This window comes from Priceomyces carsonii, assembly GCF_900007245.1.
Source record: "Priceomyces carsonii strain CBS4050 genome assembly, scaffold: Debaryomyces_carsonii_scaffold_5, whole genome shotgun sequence".
Taxonomy (NCBI): Eukaryota; Fungi; Ascomycota; class Pichiomycetes; order Serinales; family Debaryomycetaceae; genus Priceomyces; species Priceomyces carsonii.
This window is the reverse complement of record NW_026946678.1, coordinates 145,691-166,391: the sequence shown is the minus strand read 5'-3', so window position 1 is coordinate 166,391 and position 20,701 is coordinate 145,691. Positions and strand designations below refer to the sequence as shown.

General features: G+C 38.1%; 15 protein-coding genes across 15 annotated transcripts; 6 read left to right on the top strand and 9 right to left on the bottom strand.

Annotated features, from left to right (window-relative positions):
• Positions 1-15: 15 nt before the first annotated feature.
• On the bottom strand, positions 16-1,788 carry PRCAT00004387001 (uncharacterized protein; the record flags this gene model as incomplete). Its single annotated transcript, XM_062954379.1, has 1 exon — positions 16-1,788. The coding sequence occupies one exon, from the start codon at positions 1,786-1,788 to the stop codon at positions 16-18; it is 1,773 nt and encodes a 590-aa protein (XP_062811087.1).
• Positions 1,789-2,785: 997 nt separating this feature from the next.
• On the bottom strand, positions 2,786-2,980 carry PRCAT00004386001 (uncharacterized protein; the record flags this gene model as incomplete). Its single annotated transcript, XM_062954378.1, has 1 exon — positions 2,786-2,980. One exon carries the CDS (start codon positions 2,978-2,980, stop codon positions 2,786-2,788), a length of 195 nt encoding a protein of 64 aa, XP_062811086.1.
• Positions 2,981-3,172: 192 nt separating this feature from the next.
• Positions 3,173-5,065, top strand: WAL1 (actin-binding protein; the record flags this gene model as incomplete). Its single annotated transcript, XM_062954376.1, has 1 exon — positions 3,173-5,065. One exon carries the CDS (start codon positions 3,173-3,175, stop codon positions 5,063-5,065), a length of 1,893 nt encoding a protein of 630 aa, XP_062811085.1.
• Positions 5,066-5,286: 221 nt separating this feature from the next.
• PRCAT00004384001 (uncharacterized protein) lies at positions 5,287-6,342 on the top strand (the record flags this gene model as incomplete). The annotated part of the gene is made up of 1 exon (XM_062954375.1): positions 5,287-6,342. One exon carries the CDS (start codon positions 5,287-5,289, stop codon positions 6,340-6,342), a length of 1,056 nt encoding a protein of 351 aa, XP_062811084.1.
• Positions 6,343-6,415: 73 nt separating this feature from the next.
• PRCAT00004383001 (S-formylglutathione hydrolase) lies at positions 6,416-7,294 on the bottom strand (the record flags this gene model as incomplete). Its single annotated transcript, XM_062954374.1, has 1 exon — positions 6,416-7,294. The coding sequence occupies one exon, from the start codon at positions 7,292-7,294 to the stop codon at positions 6,416-6,418; it is 879 nt and encodes a 292-aa protein (XP_062811083.1).
• Positions 7,295-7,462: 168 nt separating this feature from the next.
• PRCAT00004382001 (uncharacterized protein) lies at positions 7,463-9,091 on the bottom strand (the record flags this gene model as incomplete). The annotated part of the gene is made up of 1 exon (XM_062954373.1): positions 7,463-9,091. The coding sequence occupies one exon, from the start codon at positions 9,089-9,091 to the stop codon at positions 7,463-7,465; it is 1,629 nt and encodes a 542-aa protein (XP_062811082.1).
• Positions 9,092-9,267: 176 nt separating this feature from the next.
• On the bottom strand, positions 9,268-9,912 carry PRCAT00004381001 (uncharacterized protein; the record flags this gene model as incomplete). The annotated part of the gene is made up of 1 exon (XM_062954372.1): positions 9,268-9,912. One exon carries the CDS (start codon positions 9,910-9,912, stop codon positions 9,268-9,270), a length of 645 nt encoding a protein of 214 aa, XP_062811081.1.
• A 404-nt stretch (positions 9,913-10,316) lies between these two features.
• Positions 10,317-11,375, top strand: PCD1 (8-oxo-dGTP diphosphatase; the record flags this gene model as incomplete). Its single annotated transcript, XM_062954371.1, has 1 exon — positions 10,317-11,375. The coding sequence occupies one exon, from the start codon at positions 10,317-10,319 to the stop codon at positions 11,373-11,375; it is 1,059 nt and encodes a 352-aa protein (XP_062811080.1).
• Positions 11,376-11,463: 88 nt separating this feature from the next.
• VMA22 (Vma22p) lies at positions 11,464-12,141 on the top strand (the record flags this gene model as incomplete). Its single annotated transcript, XM_062954370.1, has 1 exon — positions 11,464-12,141. The coding sequence occupies one exon, from the start codon at positions 11,464-11,466 to the stop codon at positions 12,139-12,141; it is 678 nt and encodes a 225-aa protein (XP_062811079.1).
• Positions 12,142-12,148: 7 nt separating this feature from the next.
• Positions 12,149-13,387, bottom strand: SSF1 (rRNA-binding ribosome biosynthesis protein; the record flags this gene model as incomplete). The annotated part of the gene is made up of 1 exon (XM_062954369.1): positions 12,149-13,387. The coding sequence occupies one exon, from the start codon at positions 13,385-13,387 to the stop codon at positions 12,149-12,151; it is 1,239 nt and encodes a 412-aa protein (XP_062811078.1).
• A 179-nt stretch (positions 13,388-13,566) lies between these two features.
• Positions 13,567-15,009, top strand: PRCAT00004377001 (RNA-dependent ATPase; the record flags this gene model as incomplete). Its single annotated transcript, XM_062954368.1, has 1 exon — positions 13,567-15,009. The coding sequence occupies one exon, from the start codon at positions 13,567-13,569 to the stop codon at positions 15,007-15,009; it is 1,443 nt and encodes a 480-aa protein (XP_062811077.1).
• A 187-nt stretch (positions 15,010-15,196) lies between these two features.
• Positions 15,197-16,246, bottom strand: PRCAT00004376001 (phosphatidylinositol-3-phosphate-binding ubiquitin-protein ligase; the record flags this gene model as incomplete). Its single annotated transcript, XM_062954367.1, has 1 exon — positions 15,197-16,246. The coding sequence occupies one exon, from the start codon at positions 16,244-16,246 to the stop codon at positions 15,197-15,199; it is 1,050 nt and encodes a 349-aa protein (XP_062811076.1).
• A 196-nt stretch (positions 16,247-16,442) lies between these two features.
• Positions 16,443-16,955, top strand: MED21 (Med21p; the record flags this gene model as incomplete). The annotated part of the gene is made up of 1 exon (XM_062954365.1): positions 16,443-16,955. One exon carries the CDS (start codon positions 16,443-16,445, stop codon positions 16,953-16,955), a length of 513 nt encoding a protein of 170 aa, XP_062811075.1.
• Positions 16,956-17,048: 93 nt separating this feature from the next.
• PMT5 (putative dolichyl-phosphate-mannose--protein mannosyltransferase) lies at positions 17,049-19,265 on the bottom strand (the record flags this gene model as incomplete). The annotated part of the gene is made up of 1 exon (XM_062954364.1): positions 17,049-19,265. The coding sequence occupies one exon, from the start codon at positions 19,263-19,265 to the stop codon at positions 17,049-17,051; it is 2,217 nt and encodes a 738-aa protein (XP_062811074.1).
• A 112-nt stretch (positions 19,266-19,377) lies between these two features.
• Positions 19,378-20,508, bottom strand: PRCAT00004373001 (uncharacterized protein; the record flags this gene model as incomplete). Its single annotated transcript, XM_062954363.1, has 1 exon — positions 19,378-20,508. One exon carries the CDS (start codon positions 20,506-20,508, stop codon positions 19,378-19,380), a length of 1,131 nt encoding a protein of 376 aa, XP_062811073.1.
• Between the last annotated feature and the right edge of the window lie 193 nt (positions 20,509-20,701).

Genomic DNA, 20,701 nt, shown 5'->3' with positions numbered 1-20,701 from the left:
GGGTACTCAGGTTAATTAATTCAGCTTCAGCTTCAACTTTTGTGGGCTTTCGATATTTTTCACTTCCTGATTTGTTTCAGAATCAATTTGTTCAATAGTATAATGGGATTCACAATCCTCCTCCGCGCTAAGTGTGCTGAGCTTCTTGTCTTCCGTAGCATTGACTGGCGGAGCTTCATCTATACACAGTAGTCCTCTGTCCACAATAAAAATTGTACTTATAAAGCAGACTCCTATTAATGGAATGTATAAATAAAATAGGTTTCTCATGGAACCCATATACATATCCTGAACCACACTGATCTGTTTTTCATCTAACCCAGAAAGTTCAATCTTGCTATAAATATGCTTTTTCAAATACAATAAGTAACTTTTAGGAACATCTGAGCTCTCCTTGTTCAATTCTTCTGATATCTTATTTAATAAAGTGTTACTCATAATTAGTGAAGAAACTGCAACACCCACTGAACCACCGAATGATCTTAAAACATTACGACAGCCAATTACCACCGCTCTCTCCGATTTTTTAGAGTGAGCTTGAACTGCAACAATCGTAGGTTGAAAAGTCCAGCCAGTTCCACAACCCATGATAAGTAAAACAAGCACGATAATACCCACATGAGTGTCAGGTTTGAATAACAAAAGAAGACAGCAACTTGTAAACCAAAGCCCATATCCAGTAAGAATTATGAGTTTATATTTTCCTGTGAAACTAATAAGGTTTCCTGCAATTATGGAGCTCACAGATTGAGTTAGCACCAAAGGTAATATTAATATTGCAGAATGAATGGAGTCCATTTTCTTCACAATTTGAAAATAATAAGGGATATAATAAATGAAAGCATAAAATTCTAGACCGAAACAAAAATTAGACCCTAAAATGAGAGCCAAAGATGGCCTGCTGAATAAACTTAGCGGGATCATTGGCAAAATAGGAATTTTCCATTCAATGATCAAGAATATCACCATACAAACTCCGCCAATTACAAACATAACAATTACTTTGGTACTATCCCAAGCATAAGTTGAACCACCTCCACTTATCGGGACCAATAAAAGTGTTAAGCTCGCCGTACTGAACAACATGCCCAAGTAGTCAATTTTTTTGAATTTTTCTTTATTTGATATTACACTGTCTAGGACAGCTTTATTATTATCTATAGTGAAGAAAATAGTTAGCATTACCAAAGCGACCAAACCTGGCATCATGTGGTAAAAGTTTCTCCAGCTAGAATGTTCAATAAATGCAGACATTAAAAAAGGACCTATCGCGTTCCCCAACCCGACTTGTGATCCCAATATACCTTGATATTTTCCTCTTTGTTTCAATGTCACTATGTCACTGACGATCACCATAGTTAATGATTGAGTTCCTCCTTGTCCAATTCCCGCAAAAGCCCTAAAAACATAAAATTGAACACCAGTTTGAGCGAACCCACAGCACAAATCTGAGATAGCCAAGATTCCCAAAGACATCAATAATATCCTCTTTCTGCCAAATATGTCAGCTAGTCTCCCAAAGAGAACTTGACAAACTGTGTTCGCCATAAGCTGTGCTGTTGCAGCCCAATTAATAGTAGTCTGAGCATTCAAGTCTTTCCCTATCTGAGGCAAGGATACAGTGAGGCTTGTTTGGTCCACAAAAGTTGCAAACAATCCCAAAGACATGGCACCCAAACTTACTATTAATTTTCTTTTTGGCAAGAGATTCATATGAGCGTCGCCTAACTTATCAGACAATTTAGGGTTCTTCTTGTCGTCATTTTTATCAGCTGTCTCTATACTCATACTTAATCTATAAACCACTCGACATTAATTTAATAATAACTATATTCTATAGTTTTGTTTAAAAAGCATTATAGATATGCTGACAATTACTTCTATTTCCCCCTCTCCTGAAACTTGCTTATTACTCGTACGATATCTGATCATCTCATTGTGCGGATATAACTTTTTTGTTCGGATTTACTGGCGAGCGGCCCAAATGCACGTCTACCGGATTTTATGTGAGATAGCTGTTTAGTAATATTTAATACTACATCGCGCAATTCTAATGGACAGTTCTTTATCCTCCTTTTATTCTCTTTTCACGTTAGCACAACGAAAGCTTCCATTTGAATAAGAGCTTGACAATTGTCGATTTATTCCTGTCACGAAACTAAACTATTTGATAAAGTCTTAAATACATGAAAGTTTCGGAAAAAAGTTTCATTTGAATTGCGGTGCTTATTTCTGAACCCTGACACCAAGGCATAAGGTACAGTTAGAAACAATAAGATTATAGATAGGGATATAACACTAATGACCTCTTATATTTATATACTGGGAGATAGCAACATCGAATTACTATCTTACGACTAGCTTTGAACAGCCTTCGGACTTGAAGCATTCGGCCGTGTGAGCTCATGGCTCTTAGCATCATGTAAACTACGATTGGAGACGAGTATATACAGGCATAGTAAAGGAATTCACTTCATTTCTCCGCGATTTAGGTGGCCAAGTCGTGGTGTCTTCCATATAAGGGTTGTAAGTTCGACTTTCACCATATATGAATACTTTTTTTCTCACGTTAAGTTCTTTTAAGCCTTCTTTGCTAGGCTTAAGATCCATTTGCTAGATGAACAAAGACCAAGAAAGATTTAATAGCCCATCTTGCATTATAATTTATAGAGAGTGACTTGAGTTATAAGGACTACATTGATGCAATAAGATCCTGTCTTTTGGTATACAACTACACAAAATACAACGAAGTAGCAGGTAGCCTTACCGAACTTGAAACCTTGTTTCATTTCTTTGCAGATTTTTTAATTCCACCTCCAACTAATGGTCCTCCTTTTTTTGCTTTGGCAGCCATTTCTTTCTTTGCCTGAGCATCGGCTTTTTGCTTAGCTTTGAAGGCTAAATCATCCTCATCAAGATCCAGCTGCTTTTTTTTAGGGCCCTTTAATGGCTTTGCTTTACCTCCCTGGCGACCAGACATATAGAAACGATTATAATAGCTAGATAACTCAGATTCTATCTTTAGAAACGTCGTTAATACTTTATCTTATTTTTTTCTCTTGAGAATCTCAAACCTGTAAAAACTACCAGCACTTTTGTGTTCACAACATGAAATAAAACTATACATTAACATATCTACCCCAATAGCAGGTCTGTCAGCTAATAGAGAGCTATGGGTATCTTGACAACTCAAGATAAAGAAAAAATTAAAAGGGCTATCCCAAAGGCTAATAATAAAGTCATAGATGCTACGGTAGCTAGATTGTACATTGCTTATCCCGACCCTACAAAATGGACATACACTGGATTAATGGGCGCAATTGTCTTAGTAGATGATTTAGTTGGACATACTTTCTTCTTGAAATTAGTGGATATAATAGGCCACCGAGGAGTTATCTGGGATCAGGAGATATATATCGATTTTGACTACAATCAGGATAGAACGTTCTTCCATTCCTTTGAACTTGAAGAATGTTTAGCTGGATTGTTATTTGAAGATACCAGCGAAGCCACGCACTTTCATAAAAGAGTAGCTGGTAGAAAAAAGCATGGTTCTAAGCACACAGTTAATAACAAGAATGCAATTGCATTGAAAAAGAACTTGGGGCCTCTGGAACACAAAGGACCTGGGCCTCGTGGAGAATACGTGGATGTGAATACGGCACAAAGGTCAAGAAGAAGCAAAGGGATCTTATACTACGATGATGAGCCTCCTCCAGAATGGAGATCTTTGTATGCTGAGTTGGCAGCTGCTGGTATAACAGAAGATATGATAGCCGATAATCGTGACTTTATCAAGAACTATATTGCGCAGCAAGGTGGACCTTTAGTTGGGTTAGAGCCACCAGTTCCAAGAAGACTTAAAAATGGACCACCTAAGCCTGTTGTTGAGCTGAGAGTGAGCTCTAGTTCGTCTTTAAGATCAAAAACAAAGAAAGCGCCCCCACCTCCCCCTCCTTCTTCTTCTAAGCCAACCTCAAGTTCAGAAACCCCAGATTTATCACATCACTCAACCCCATCTATTGATGAGCAAAATTCGATGCATTCGTCTTCTGCCACAGAGTCATCGCCGGAACCAAGTCATGTACCTGCTCAAGCTAGGTTCAGGCTTCCACCTTCTGACGCTGCTGTTCCCGTTCCACATGACATGGCTCATATCGTCGACTCACCAAATCTGCAGGGCCAACCTTCATCCCCATTTGGTATGCCTCAAGGACGTCCTCTAGCACCTGCGTTACCGCAAAGTAATAGGCCACTTCCTCCGTCCCCTGCCCCTAGAATGAATCAAGTTCCACCACCTCCTCCTCCCAGAGCGCATAATGGTCCGCCTGTTCCCTTCAGACAGGCAGCAGGAAGTACAGCAGCACCACCTCCTCCTCCTCCGAGAGCTTCGAGAGGAGCACCGCCGCCGCCGCCACCCAGAGCTTCTAGGGGTAATGTACCGTCACCTTCCTTTTCGCAAAATCAACAGCCCTTTAATCCTAACAATGATAGGCCGATTCCACATGTTCCTCCTCAGCTCAATAATCGTCCTTTTGGTCAGCCTAACCATGTACCCCCTTCAACGAACCAGAGTGTGAACTCTGCGGCATCGCTTCCATCTCCATTGCCTAATATCCACAGTAACTCTGTACCACCACCTCCGCCATTGCCTTCAAGCATCAGTCAGACAAATGCCGGTCCATCTATCCCACAACCGCCTCCACCACCTCCTGCTTTGTCTTCCAGTGGTCCACCACCACCTCCTCCTCCTCCCCCAGGGGATTTGTCTAGTACAGGACCGCCGCAAGCCTTACCTGCTGTCGATCAGTCCAGAGATGCTCTTTTAGCCTCTATAAGGGGAGCGGGTGGCATAGGCTCATTGAAAAAGACTGATAAGACACAATTAGAGAAATCCAATGTTCTTTTACTGGAAGCTAAGGGTGAAACTACTTCAGGAACTGCTCCCAGTGCAAGTCCGCCCTCGGGAGAACCAGCAAGTCTTGCAGATGCTTTGGCGGTAGCCTTGAACAAAAGAAAAGATAAGGTTTCAAAAAGCGACGACGAAGACGAAGACGATTGGTAGGTTTCTACGCCAACTTATGATATTATACATAAAGGAGCCTAAATCTAATGAACTCTACCTACATATTTTATCAAAATAATCCGAAATTCCTTTAATAGTAGAAATTAGCATTCCCATAAACACCTTTGATGTAGTTATTAGAAATTTCGCAAAATCTCATCTCGCTCATCGTTCAAATTAAAATATGCCAACGAAAACTTCATTTATGATTTGAGATCAAGATGCAAAAGACGAAAGAAGAATTGAGGAAGCTTATAGACTCCTACAAAGACTCTCTAGAGTTTTGGAAGAAAAGCCTTTATTCTGAGGGAGAGGACACAGTTGTAAAGGCTGCAGAAGTAGCGGAGCCATTACAAGAAATGTCAAAGTTGGCTGCTCTCATCAAGGCTCACACTACAAAAGTTGGTATCATTTTCAAACCCGAATCCCTTAAGAGTCTGACAAATGCAGCATTTGATGTATTGAAGTCTCTATCAGATACTGAGTATTTAATTATATCAGTTTTGGCTCAATTGAAGCCTGTGATACTTTCTCAAATATTTTATGACGAGATATGTGATACTAATAAACTCATACTCCAGTCAAGCTATTCTTTCGCCATTGAGTTACTTGATATATTTGATGGCTTAAATGATAATAATGAATCTGACGAGGAGAATAAGAATGGAATTGATAAACGATTGGTATCGGTTGGTCAAATATGGGGACATTGCGATGAGCTAGTAAAGCTTTTAAAGGGAGGTAACTTGGGTTTACTTTCATCCAAAATAAAGCAAAGTATTCTTCTTATTGAGGATGGCTTTGACGAGTTTGAGGAATGGGCAAACGATCCTCAGGATATTGATGATGGTGATCCGTTTGGTTTTAGTGATGATGAAAGCCTCGAGGAAGACCAAGGCTCCAGCCTGTCCCTTGATAGTCCTGGAGATTCATCTGAAAGTAAAAAGGAGTTGATAGAATTCTCGAAAAAATGGGTACAGAAAATCAAATTAGTTAAACTCTTGCTTTCATCTTTGGTAAAGTCATTGCCTTCTGTTCCTAAAGGTGAGGTAGTTGATAAAATATATCTTGATCAGAAAAAGCTTGTTTCGTACATTGATAAACTCATTGTCGATTTGATGTTAAATCAAACTGTGGACGTAGAGGCCAGAGATATAGAGAGAAATATAAATAGAATCTGCACAAAGCTTCTCAAATCAATCAAAGAAATTAACAAGTCTAATGAAACCAAGATCAGGTGGTGCTCAGCATGGGAATCAAAATTCAATGAACAATAGAAAGCTTACCTCCCTTTGGTGTATATTTATTAAAAAATTAATATTTACTGAGTATGGGAAGCTCTCGCTCTAGTCATTCCAGTAGGCCGAGATATTTTGCATGGTGTTTAGCATGATTCTCAACAAATGTGCTAATAAAAAAGTACAGATGATCATAACCTTCTTCAACGTTGAGGTCAACTTTACCTTTATATCCTGCTTCGTTTGCAGCTTTAACAAAGTTTTCTGGTTGAAGTTGTTTATCCCTGAAGTAAAAGGGATCCTTAGAACCTTGATGAATTAAAATATCGGGTTGATTTTCATGCTTATAATTTTTAATCAAGACGGTAGGATCGTACTTATACCATTCTTCTTTATCCTTCCCTAAATAGTTCCCAAAATTTTTCTCTCCCCACGGACAGGTAGATGGGTTGGCGACTGGAGCGAAAGCTGATACTGATCTGTACTTGCCAGGATTCTTGAGAAACCCTGATAATGCTCCCAATCCGCCCATAGAATGACCAGTAATTGAGATTTTATCTTCAAAGTCTAACTGAGGATACTCTTTGGATAATTCAGTTAATAATTCTTTGTGAACATATGAATACATATTATAGTTTTCACTCCAAGGTTTCTCAGTTGCATCTACGTAAAATCCAGCGCCAGTACCGAAATCCCACGAATCGTCTTCTCCTGCTATGTTAGCACCCCGAGGTGATGTATCAGGAAAAACAATAGCAAACTTGTATTTGTTTGCAAAATATTGGAAGAATGACTTCTCAGTGGCATTGTTTGGGGTGCAAGTTAATCCAGATAAGTAAATCAAGACTGGAGTCTTTGAATTACCACTCAATGCTGAGTGAGGTAAGAACACATTAACATCCATCTTAGTATTTGTTACCTTTGAATCATGGGATAACTTATATAACTTGCCCCCGAACTGACAGATTTCCAGATTAATTGTAAACGACATTGATATTAACACAAATGAGATAACAATTGAGCTCTAAGAAATTAAGATATTCGATTTTTTGTTCTTATATATTCAAAGCAATGCTTCGGATTATTTTTCCTAGTTCGGAAACAATATCATTAAGTCGATTATTATCTACAAATATAACATAAAAGAGTCGCTCTAGGACTAAAAACTAGACTTACCCTTGGGTTCATATGGGAAAAATATAGCCAAGACACCGGATACGATAAACAAAGCACCACTGACAAATATCGGAGCTGATGTAGTCAAGTCTGCAAACATCGCTATTATTGGAGCAAAAACTCCAAAAATCCTATTTGCAGACGCAGCGAGACCAATAGCTGTACCTCTAACTTTAGTGGGAAATATTTCAGGAGTGTAGGCATATAATACCCCATACATAATATTTGACAGGAATGAGAAAGCACAAGTCCATCCCAAATTTGCATTGCTCGTCTTCGCAGTTGTGGAGCAAAACAAAAATACACCTGTTAATAATAATGAAATACATAGAGTACCCTTTCTTCCAATTCTTAGTTCTACTAAAAGTCCGGCAAGCAAAGATGCAGGTATACCCATCACTGAAACGATTAATGAATTACGATAAGTCTCATACGTGGACAATGTCTTCGCAGCACCTCCCCGGGTTCCAAGATAATAAGGAATGAAAGCATTATATAACGGAAAAGCAAGACCAATTAGTGCCCATGTAAATATCACCATCGACGACGAAATTGCAAGTTTCTTAGAACCGAAACATTCACGTATATGAGTCATCTTAAAAGACGAAATCTTCGCTTTCAACAACAGAGAGTGCGTTGGTTTCTCTTCCTTAGGGCCATCCAATTGCAAGCCATCAATATATTCTAGATCCTCAAGAGTTAGAGAGCACTCCGTTTTATTGAATTTAGCAATACGATGAAGCACTTCAATCGCCCGTGCATCGTCTCCTCTCGCTAAATAAAACCGAGGAGACTCGGAGAGCCTAAATAAGAATCTTGCAGTAAACATTAATAGGGATAAGCCTCCAAAAGTGTACAAGAAATATCTCCAACCCTGATTATCAGCCTTTAGACAGATATCCTTGGTCTTATCGCAAGAAAAATTTCCTAACAAGCCCCAACCTATCAAATTTGCAATCAACTGTCCAAATGCCCAGAAAATTGACATTACCGTTAATAACCATTGATAAGAAGTAGGTAGGGCCTCCAAAAATATGGCAGAGTCAACTGGTAAATTACCACCGACACCAAAGCTCCACAAGGCATCGAACACAGCTACTGCTGCGAAATTAGGTGAAGCACCTGAAGAAGTAGCAAATAAACCTGTTATGAAAAACGTTATATTAAATGCCCACCGACGTCCAATGACATCAGATGTTAAAGACCAAAATAAAGCACCTGCTAGCAAACCCAAATTTTGGGCTAATGTTAAATAAGGTGCTCTATTTGTTGGCAGATGTACACCATCCAGCTCATCCAACAATGGTAATATTAAACTGGTGGCAATTGGCCATGCATTATCAGAAAACCAACCCATTCCTGCAACGCAAAGCAAGCACAGTTGATACCTTCCAAAGCCAATGTCATCAATTGCCTCAGCAACAAGTTTAGACTTAGCTAAATATGCTTTCCCGAAGTCAGATGTTTCATATAGCTCCTCTTCTAAAGTCTGGATAAGACTTGCTGAATCATAGGCTGCTACCTTTTCTTTTTCTACGCCATTCTCTTTACTCCTTTGACTCTCGTCATGGGGCCCTCTATTAGAACTTAGACTGTTTATTGCATCTGACATTACTCAGCTGTTCACGTAGTCTACTGGCTCAATACTAAGCTATGAGTAAGTTACATTAGATTGCTACAATTAACCTTTTGAGAAATCATACCACTTTTAATCTACACTACTGCGTACGGCTAAAACAATAAAAAAAGAAAGAAAGACCACAGTTTTTTAATGACACAAAAAAGAAGCTATTTGATTTTGGTCATAGTATAGCCATCCTTTGTTATGTTTAACTGGTACTCTTCTACTTTCCAATGCTGATACCATCCCTGAACTGCTTTCATTGCTTGTCTATGATAGTTTCCTCCTCCCCCTCTTACTGCATCGCGCTTGTTCCGCCACCAGCAAGTTGCAAGATTTTTGCCGTATATTTTATCGGGAGTTCCGAACCAATACTTTAATAAGCCCCCTGATTGATTTGCTTCTGAATGTGATCTTTTATCAATGTATGCCAAAAGGTCTCGCTTTTGAGATGACTCTAGGACATGTTTGTGTAGAATTGACCTGAATACAATAATGTACACTTCTGTATCTGGAAAAGGCTCATTCAATTTTGCTGTGATAGTACGAGCTAATGCAACAATACGACTAATATCAAAAGCATCTGTATATGAATCAAAAGCAAAATTTGAGTTTTGAGGTTGGAAAGCCTGTAGCGCAATTGCAAGGGCCCTGTAACCGGTATCAAGGCCCTTTAAGTGGAGTAAGTGGTCAGTTTCGGAGTATGGGGAAGACTGTATTACCGATACATTTTCAGTTTCAACTGAAGATGGTGGGTCACGGATAGATGCAAAAAGATTTTCCTCGATACTAATAATCGACGAACCTGTCATAGGCTCGAAGACAACACCCTTGGTCAGATAAAAACCTAATATTTATATACCTAATGAGTTTTGATGCCACATGTTGGAAGCTGAAAGTGAGGCTCAAAGACATCAAAGATTGCAGCCAGCGAAGTAGTGCTAGTACGAGACTCTTCGTTCGGTATATAAATGGCGATGTACATAAGCTCTATAATGTTACTACAGTCAAGAAGGTTTTCTTTTACAATCGCTTACTTGAAGTTGCAAAAAAGTCAACATTTCAACAATATATGAGAACATTCGAACTCTCTCACATAATAAAATAGGTAACTGTGTGTAGGTAAATTTCAAGACTTTCACGTGCCAAAATTATAAAGTTAAACTTAAACGATAGCATACGTTGCACTATAATCATATATGTCTAATAGAGAAATATGCCTTCCCTAGCCGATGAATACTTAATTGATAATCTAAAAAAGTACAAGACAGTACACTATCATAATCAGCCTCATTCTGTATGGCATCGTGTACTAGTTGCAAGGAGATCATCAGTCTTTGTTCTTTTGTTTCTCGGTGCTTTAGGAGAATGGAGGGTTGTCTTGACCAAAAGGTCATCTAAACTAAGAAACTTTCCGGGGCATATTTCATTACCTGGTGGAAAGGCAGACACAGCATTGGAAACCGAGTGGGAAGTTGCTAGGAGAGAAATGTGCGAAGAGATTGGAATCGAAGCTAATGATGATACTCTCTGGAAGAACTGGAGGGTTGCTATAGAACGTGTTAATATTTTGCCATGTTATTTATCAAGAACATTCTCGGCTGTCAGTCCTTGTGTTGGAATATTGAGATTTTCTAAGAATAAAGGTGAATCAGAAATCATAAACAAGCTAACTTTAAATTTGAACCCAGGTGAGAGTTCTAATATATTCTCCTGTCCGCTTAGAGATTTCATATACCCAGCAGGTGAAGATAAACCATTGGAGTCCATGGAAAGGTCATATAATAAAGTTAAATGGGGTGGTATACCCTGGAATCTAAGATCTTATGTGTTTCTTCAAGATGTTCCAAATGAGGTACAGTGGTTAAGGGACATTAAAGATTTGTCTGCTTCAGAAGATGAGAGTCAAAATGACTCTGATGATATCGGTCACAGTAACAAACCTAAAAATCGGAAGGTTCGCTTATCATCTTGGGGTAATTTAGGCTCGCGTCGACACTCCGAGACGAATGAAAAGGTGTATGACGTATGGGGCTTAACGGCCAACATATTGCATGATTTGGCTAGCATAATCTACACAGGAAAAGCAGATAGTGTAGTTGGAGAAGAGGAATTAATTTATAGTATTTGGGAGGAAGGCAATCTAATGAGAACCAAGGAAAGGTCAGAAGCTGAGCAAAAATTAATCCGTGCGGGACCCGGTGATCCTTTTGGATTTAACAGTATACTTCCTAGAACAGAATTCAACAGGTTGAAGAATATATACAAATTATGATATAGATAACCTCTTCATACATATGCTTTGATATGATCATAATTAGGTCAATGTCTTAACGTCACGTGAGGTGTACTGTGTCTTAAATATGGTCCTAAATTTCTATGTCTTCGATTCCACACATATTATGTCTAACTCTGAAGCCAGTGATAGCAAAGCTCTTAGATACAAGGGTCTCTCAGCAGTCGATAAAAAGACAATTGAGTTAATAGAACTAATCGATAAATATGAAAAATTGATGAATGATAATGTCAGAAAAAAGTTTAAAGATGGGTTTATGAATTTAAGCAGAGCAAATTTTAACAATAGTACGTTTGGAAGAACTTTCGGTATCGATAATTTTGATCGAAGATCTCATGAAGCTTGTAAGCATATACTTAATGATAATAATAAGTACAGCTTAATAGGTTCGATCAAAGAATCAAACGGTAATAATATCACCGAATCAACAGATACTGAGACAGAAAAGCTGGACGTTATACAACAAGAAAAGGTTCAAAATTCCCTTGATACAGTTGACATCACATCTCGAAATTTGAGACACAGGAAGAATAAAGTGGTCCGTAATACAGAGAGAACTGACAAAAGTCATAAAAAGGATCCCTTATATCAGTTTGGGGGTCTAGTCCCTCACGAATTGAAATATGCACAAGAGTTTTTCAGTGATGGGTTGGAAGACCTTATCAGCTCTCTTAATGTACGAATACAAATCATAAACCTTATTGATGAATTAAATGAGTTGAAAAATAACTCTGAGGTAATATAGAATCTATTTATGCGTCAAGTTTTTCGATGTCACTGTAAAGGTCGCTATCATTCTCATAATCTTCAGGATTAATCTCTGGAGCATCTTCTTCAGAGCTAATACCATTTTCTGTTTCACCATTTGCACGAGCCTTTCTTCTAGCTTTCTTTTCCTCCTTTTTAGCATTCTTCGCATCAACGTTTTGTTGCTGATTGCTTCTTCTCTCTTCTTTTCTCCTTTTCTTTTCTTCATGCTTTTTCTCTAAGTCTTCTTTCTCCGACTTAGACTTGTGGATGTTGGCGTGGTATAAAGTCTTTGATGATCCAGTCAAACCCTCTTCGATTTTCATGAGGTTCATATTAATGCGTGGTCCTAATTCTACTAACTTGATAGCCCTTTTCCTTGTAGGAGTATCGGCTACATTTTCTTTCGAAATAGTGTTTTTCTTGATGCTTGAAGGATCCTCTCCTTTAACTTCAACAACTGCATCATCCTCAACTTCTGACTCTGATGTATCGCCTCCAACTGAATAGGGATCGAGTACTAATTCAGACACATCCTTATTATTTGTCATGTTCGGTAGGCTCTTTTTTAAATTATGATGTGAACTAACTAATTTTTTAATATTTCTGTTTTCTTCCACCAACTTCGTGCTTATCGCATAATGCCTTAAATCTATAACTCCAGTTTCGGAATCCTTGTTTAACATTAGTACCCTCTTAATAGAATTGACTTGGGTTTTTTGAGGCTGAATGGGAGGGAAAAGTCCCTGTAATACTGTTACTAATAGCTTTTCATGATTATCAGCATCTTTGAGATTGGACAGAAACCCATTCAAGACCAAAAGTGGAGGGTTCAAAAACTCCTTCGAATCTTTCCCTACAGGCTTCGGGTGTCTTAGTATTCTCCTCACATCCTTAGATAATGAATACAGATTAACTCGAAATTGAAGGGTTGGTCCCCTTGGCATCTTTCCAATCCTAAGTGAAATATTTCCAGTTTCTTCAGATTGGTTAAAAATAAATAAATCTGAAACCCCCAAGGGCCCTGCCATAACTATAAAGTCCTTTAGTTTATTTGCTTTACGTTCTCTCAAATTGATTGCAGTATGGGGTTGCATCATATTTCTGAAATCCTTTACCAACTGACTTAATGAATGATTTTTCAAAGTCGACCCCAATCTAAGCACAATAGATCTTGGTATTTTCTCCAACTCCTCCTTGGATACCTTTGTATGAGTTCTTTTCTTTTGTCTTCTTTTAGCCATGGTTAGTTTGAATAAAAGTACCTTAAAACTAAAACGTATATTCTCTTAATTTTTTTTGAGTGAAAAAAACCGATGCTCTTCTCAAAAACGGGTGTTCCTTTAGGGAAAAAAAAAAAATTAATTAATTCCATTACTAAATTTAAATTGATTCTTAAGTTTAAAACCAATAGCAAAACAATATGTCTATTAAGGTTCATAAACAACCGAAAAAGAGTAAGTCAGACAAAAGTGGCATTGATGCTAAACTGCTAGCTGACAAAATCAGAAAACAAGCAATAAAGCAGAAGGTAGATAAAGAAAAGAATAGAAGCACAGAAAATGAAGAAGGAAAGGCTATCAATGAAGAAAAAATTATTAATGATGACACCGAGTTGAAAGTTAAGGACTTCAAAGACCTTCACTTAGTTCCTGAATTAATGGAAGCGATCGAAAACTTGAAATACACTAAGCCAACACCTATTCAAGCAGAAGCGATTCCCCAAGCTTTGGAGGGTAAGGATATTATAGGATTAGCTCAGACGGGATCAGGAAAAACTGCAGCATTTGCAATACCCATATTGCAGGCTTTGTGGGAAGCACAGACCCCATATTATGGACTAGTTTTGGCTCCAACTAGGGAGCTTGCTTATCAAATCAAAGAAACCTTCGATGCATTGGGGTCATCGATGGGCCTAAGAACAGCATGTATCGTAGGGGGTATGGATATGATGGATCAAGCGAGAGAGTTGATGAGAAAGCCACACGTTTTAATAGCCACTCCTGGTCGTATAATGGATCATTTGGAGCATACCAAAGGATTTTCTTTGAAAAACTTGAAGTATTTCGTTATGGATGAAGCAGACAGACTATTGGATATGGATTTTGGACCAGCTTTGGATAAGATTCTTAAAGTCATTCCTATTAAAAGAACCACTTATTTATTTTCGGCTACAATGACAAGTAAAATTGAAAAGCTACAAAGAGCATCTTTGCACAATCCAGTAAAAGTTGCTGTGTCTAATAAGTACCAGACAGCTGATAATCTAGTTCAATCAATGATGTTGGTGAGCGATGGTTACAAGAACACTTTTTTGATTCACTTATTGAATGAGAATATCGGAAAATCTATTATTATTTTTACAAGGACATGTGCTCATTCGCAAAGAACGGCACTTCTTGCAAGAATACTCGGGTTTTCTGCAACCCCTTTGCATGGTCAACTTACACAAGCACAAAGATTAGGTTCTTTGAACAAGTTCAAATCAGGACAATCAAATATCTTAGTTGCCACAGACGTGGCCGCAAGAGGTCTTGACATTCCGTCTGTAGATTTGGTTATAAATTATGACATACCAACTGATTCAAAGGCATATATACATAGAGTGGGAAGAACTGCTCGTGCTGGTAAGTCAGGAAAATCTATTTCTTTGGTTACCCAATATGACTTAGAGATGTATTTAAGAATTGAAAGCGTCTTAGATAAAAAACTACCAAAAGATCCCTCCCCATCCAAAGATATATTGAATGCTTTGCATATGCACGTTGACAGAGCAAGTGCTGAAGCAATTCGTCAAACTAAGGAATTTCATGGTAGAAATGGCCGTAAGAAAAACAGAGATGAGAGGGATAGAGAAGAACAGTAACTTAAGCTTTATAGAAGTATTTTATTTCGTAAACATATATATTAAAATTGCATGGTAAAACCAAGTACAAATTATCTAAAAGATCATCGTAGTAATAAGCAAAAAGCGAACGAATTGAAGTCACACGTAAAATATATCATGTCAAGCATGAAAAAAGTTTGAAGCCGAAATAAATGACCCTAGTAATCTATTGATGGAAGAAATGAACAGGACATTGGCCGTAGCCCTTCTTATTGAACCAATCCTTAATGCATTTATAGTGGAAAACGCACAAGCATTCCAACCGACCTACCTTGTCTCCAGGCTTTAACTCATCTAAGCATATAACACACTCGTGATCAAGCGATGCATCTATATTCTGTTTCTCAGAAGTCTGATGAATTGTCGAGTTTGACTCAACGGAGCCGATTTTAGTCTCTCGGTTAGAAGTGTTTTGTCCTTCGTTGTTTTCTAAGAAAAACCCACATTGTTTGACCGTATCAAACGAAGAACCCTCTATGTTAGGAATGCTTTCATATTTCGGCTTCGGGATTGGGGGCATATTGTACACAAGCATTTTGTTTCTCGGATGCTTCTGAGCGTCATTTTGATCAGGAGAGTTGAACCTTTGATGATCAAGATTAAAATCAAATGCAGTTAGGCAGTTGCTGATATGACTCTCTTTAAACGCTTCAAAATCGATATTACTAATTTCATCTATCTTCTTCTTATGCTCATTAATATAAGCCTTGAGCAAGTCGGTGCCGCATATAGGACATAAATTGAGATCACTTTCATTATCTCTATGACGATTCACATTGAGCGATGATTGAGTTGAAGATCTCAACAGCCTTGTCCTCGTTCTTGTAGCATATTTCGTCGAGCTTGAGCTGTCAATAAATGTATCATTTTCATCAGTGGCATTGTTATCAGACCTTTCGCCACCATTTGCAGGAGTCTCCATTCCAAAGTTACCACCGAACAAAGCCCTCCTGATCATACGAACTTCAGCCGCACATTCATCGCATGTCTTATAAAGTTCATTCAGCTGCAGCTTCTTCTTTATATTGCTTGGGTTTACAATAAAGGTGTTCGGTAGGTATTTTATTTCTTGAGTAGAACAATCACCACATACAACCTTCCCACACTTCCGGCAATGATGTCTTCTATTGAATATTGTAAACTTAGACTGGCATAATCCACAAGAAGGTGCTTCTGAGTCATCCTGCCATTGAGCCACTTCTGAAGAAAGGCTCATCCTGTAATTGTGCTATTCGTGGGAGCCATGAATCGATGATGGATTAATAAATATTTACACTGTGTGATCCTGTTGCAATATGAGGTGACTTCTACACACGACCTGGTGAGATTTAACTTACGACCCCATCCATATATAGAACGACTTAGAACACTAAGAGAACTAAATAAAGCTGAATAAATGAGTCATTGAAGACATGGCAGATAGACTCACGCAACTACAAATATGCTTAGATCAATTGGTAGAGCAATTTAACGCCACAGTAAATTATGTGAACACCAATAGTGAACCAGGATTATTAGATGATGACCCGACATCAGCAATCAATTTAGCTGCTAGTGCACCTATTCCCGGTCAACAACAACAGCAAGGAAGCGGAGCCGATAGTAATAAACAAACCAATGCGAACTCCGTATCTAACCATCCCTCTGCAAGAGCAGCAGCAGAAACAAACTTCGATAGCACTATTAATGAGCTTCTGACAGACATAATATTAAAATCTAGACAAATATCTATGCTCATAGATTCACTTCCAGGCATAGGAGTATCTCCTGCAAATCAACTCAAGTTGATTGAAGATTTGAGCAATAATTTAAAAGATGTGGAAAGAGAGAGGATCGAGAAAATCAAAGAAAAGGATGCATTACTTAAATGGTGTGAATCGTTGATTACTGATGTGGCAAAAGGGATTTCGGATACCAGGAGCTGAGATGATCATTATGTCTTTTAGATAGAATAGACTTACATAATATTTTAATTATTTTAATTATCTAACTTTTATTGTGATGAATATTTACTCATCTCAACTACTATAGTTCATGCAATTGAAGTCCCAACCTGAGAACCATTTCGCATGATTGCAGTCTTTGATTGTCCACGGTGTACCATATATGAGTGGATAGAAGCTGATGAAACAGTAAAGGCTGGTTATTGTTATAAGAGTCATTGTTAAATAGCCCAGAACTTTTCTCTTTGAAATTTGATACTCAACAAACTGTCCAATTAGCAATATTCCAAAGTATAAAGATGGCAAATAATGATGCAAGAAGAGCTGTCTGGACATTAAAAAATATGGAAAATAATGAATCAACCATCCTAGTGTGTACTCAAGCCCATGGTCATAAAATACAACCGTATCAATGGACTCCTTCTGTATTGCAAACGGATTCATATGTCTAAAGGAATAAAGAGCATAACTAAAGAACATCACTAGGACCACAGTGAAGGAGAAATAGTATACGGCCAAATTCCCAAGGAAATATATATGGCTACCATTTTCTAATTTCTTCTCTGCTGCATCATTGCCATAATAGTTAACTCCCCTCAAAAGTAAGGGCCAGGATTGAGGAGTAGAAGAATATGAATGAGGATCAGTGAAGCTATTGTTAATTCGAAATACTGCTCTATGGTACTCTTTGAACTTTCTCCAAAATGAAACAGATTGAAAATTTACTTTTTCTGCTTGATCGCTCTCGTCTAGCGCAGGGTGCGAATTGTATTCAACATACCACAATGTATTGGGAATTGTTGGCTCTTCTACACACAAAACTTCTCTTTGATTTGATCCCCATGAGGGAAGTTTTATGTCGTGCGTCATGACAACACACTTTGTTCCTTGATGAATAAGCTGGAATATTGATTCAGTTGCTCTTAATTTAATAAGAGGCAAATCCAGGGTTGCATGAGACTTTTTTAGCAATATCCTGACTTTGAATTCGTAATCGGCATCACCCAAAAGACCCCTAGTAGCATTACAGGATACTTCGTTCGAATAATCATGTTCTGATATCGGAGGCCTGACTTTATTCACGTGGAGGTATTTCCCTGTGCTTTTATGGTATAGCCGAACTATATCACCATCTTTGACTACTCTAGCTTCATTTTCCAACAGGGCTTTCCTGTACTGATTTTTTGTCTCTATCATCCATTCATTATTTTCATCAGGCATGAAGCTATAGAGTGTTACTTGTTGCTCATGAGACCCTGTTGGATATTTTGCATCGTGAGAATGTAGGTACCCTTCTAAGGTATTGCTTTTGATAGTAACGGTACTGCCATAAGACACTTCAACAGGCATATTTTTGAGATCATTAGAATCTGCGAATGTTGACCTAAAATTAGGGGAGACTGCACCAGAGCCAGAGCCGTTAAATGGTAAATACATAAGGTGTGCCGAAAATATACCAAGATATATGCATAATGGTAGGACAATTATCGCCATGATTCTGTAAATTACATGTCCAAACCATTGTAAAGTAGTTATCTTTAGGTCACCTAAAAGATTACACAATTGTATAGCTGACACGAGTCCCACCCAAAGAAGTGTGTAGAAAGCAGACAACTTACTGGATATGGTGATACCTAGGGCAAGTCCAATAATTACCAATGATTGGAACCACCCCTTTTTAAACGCAGTATCAAGTCTGATCTTTTTCATTCCATATACTGTGAGAGCTAGTGAAAAAATCATAGGGCCATCCAACAATATGAATCTTGATTGAGTGATAAGTGAGTTTTCAATGGCAACCAAAAATGCCCCAAAAAGGGCGACAGTTGCCCTGCAGCCAGAGATCCTTAACGTTCCATAAGAAACCACGATAGTCAAAACTCCGCAAATCCCAGAAAAAAGTCTCATGTAGAGATATGGTACAGTGCCATCATAATCCCGACCGATCTCCGAAAAATCGAAGACACCATCCCACCCAAATGCACGGCCAATCCAATAATATATCAACTTTATCAACGGTGGATGAACATCGACGAAAAATTCACCATGCAAATAACTTCGAGCATATTCACCAAAATGTACCTCATCAAAAACAACAGCCAGAGGGATATGAAGCTTGTATAATCTAACTAAAACTCCAAGTGATAATAAACCGAATATCAAAAAATGATCAATTTTATTGAAGGTTGACCTTTTTTTGACTACCGGAGGAATTGTAGCAGAGTGATAATTCCTATAAATTCCTTTCTCGTACACAGTAGTGTTTTTGGATTCTTCTCCCTTCTCTCCCATGCTTTTCGACTAACTATGAAGCTACAAGAGTACATTTTTAAAGAAAAAAGTTGATACATTAAATAAGCTATCTATGTACAGGTCATTAAATATCCCATCATATTATTGTCCTTTAATAACCGATGTATAGTCCTCCACCCCTTTCATCTAATGAGTCAGCTATGAATGAAACATACTCGGAATCGGGATCCCAACCAAGCTTGGCAGTACATTGTAAGTTTTTTAGTAAGGGTAAACGTTCTTCGTTAATCGCAACAGCCAAATCAATGGGATCAAGTCTATTGGTAGTACCTAGCATACCGCTGCTGTCAATATATAAAGTCTTTAAAGGCCTCTTGTATGGTAGGTACGATAAGTTTTCTTCGTCGAAGAAAGACGAAGATACATAGTCGACCGCAACTTCTAGGACTATTAAATTGGGACAGTAATTGAAAATCCTATCCAATGAGTTTTGTTCAAGGGTAGGCATTGGATATTGTACCTTGAACGACGTTAAGTTAGCTCCCAATCTAAAAAGAACACTGTGGAGTCCAAAGCTTTTAACAGACGGACAATGGGCAAATTCTAGTTGTCTGATTGTTGAAGGGAAATGGGATTCCATTAAAAACAGATCTGTAACGCCCCCAGAGATCCTGAGAAACGAAAGCTTTGGAGGCCATGCTATGCTTGAGTAGTCATATAGTTCGATTGAGGATCGCGGAAATGATAAATGAGTCAACTCGTTTAATTTACTAATGGATTTAAACAATTCCACCAAATTCAAGGTTTCTGATACAAGTCTTAGATCCAACACTTTTAGTCGCTCGCAGTTTTTTAAAGCTATCAAGGGCCCCAATCCAAAGCTTGTCTGTGGTGCTACGAATACTTCTAAATGCTTACGCGACCTCTTTAGCAACTTGGCAATAAAAGCATTTTTACCAGTTTGAATAATGTAAGATAAGTTAAGCACCTTGATAAAATTCCCTATATTTTTATTGGATGAAATAGTATCAACAAAAGCAAAGAAGTTGGTAGCCTTTAATTTTGGGTGCCGATATATCATTGGTAGTACAATATTGTAAAATAATTTACTTATCCTCAAAAATTTAGGTCTCAACTGGTCATTATAATCCAATATTTCCAATACATAGATAATTATTTCTAGTGGTAGCCTCATTACCGATATTTCCTCGACAATTTCGTTTCTAGTTTTGGGACCTGTTAAACAACGTCCAAGCACATCGACCTTTTCAAATTGTGACATCGGCCATAGACTCTCAGGATGTTCCTTATCAATAACTTCGTTTTTCAAGTTAATCTCTCCGTCTATGTATTCTAGTCTGCTCTTTTCATTGATAAAAACCAGCCCACCCGAACTACTATCCTCTTCATCGCCACTAGACGCCTGTATTGTACCACTTCCATATACGTACCTCTTATAAGGAGGACGTATTTTC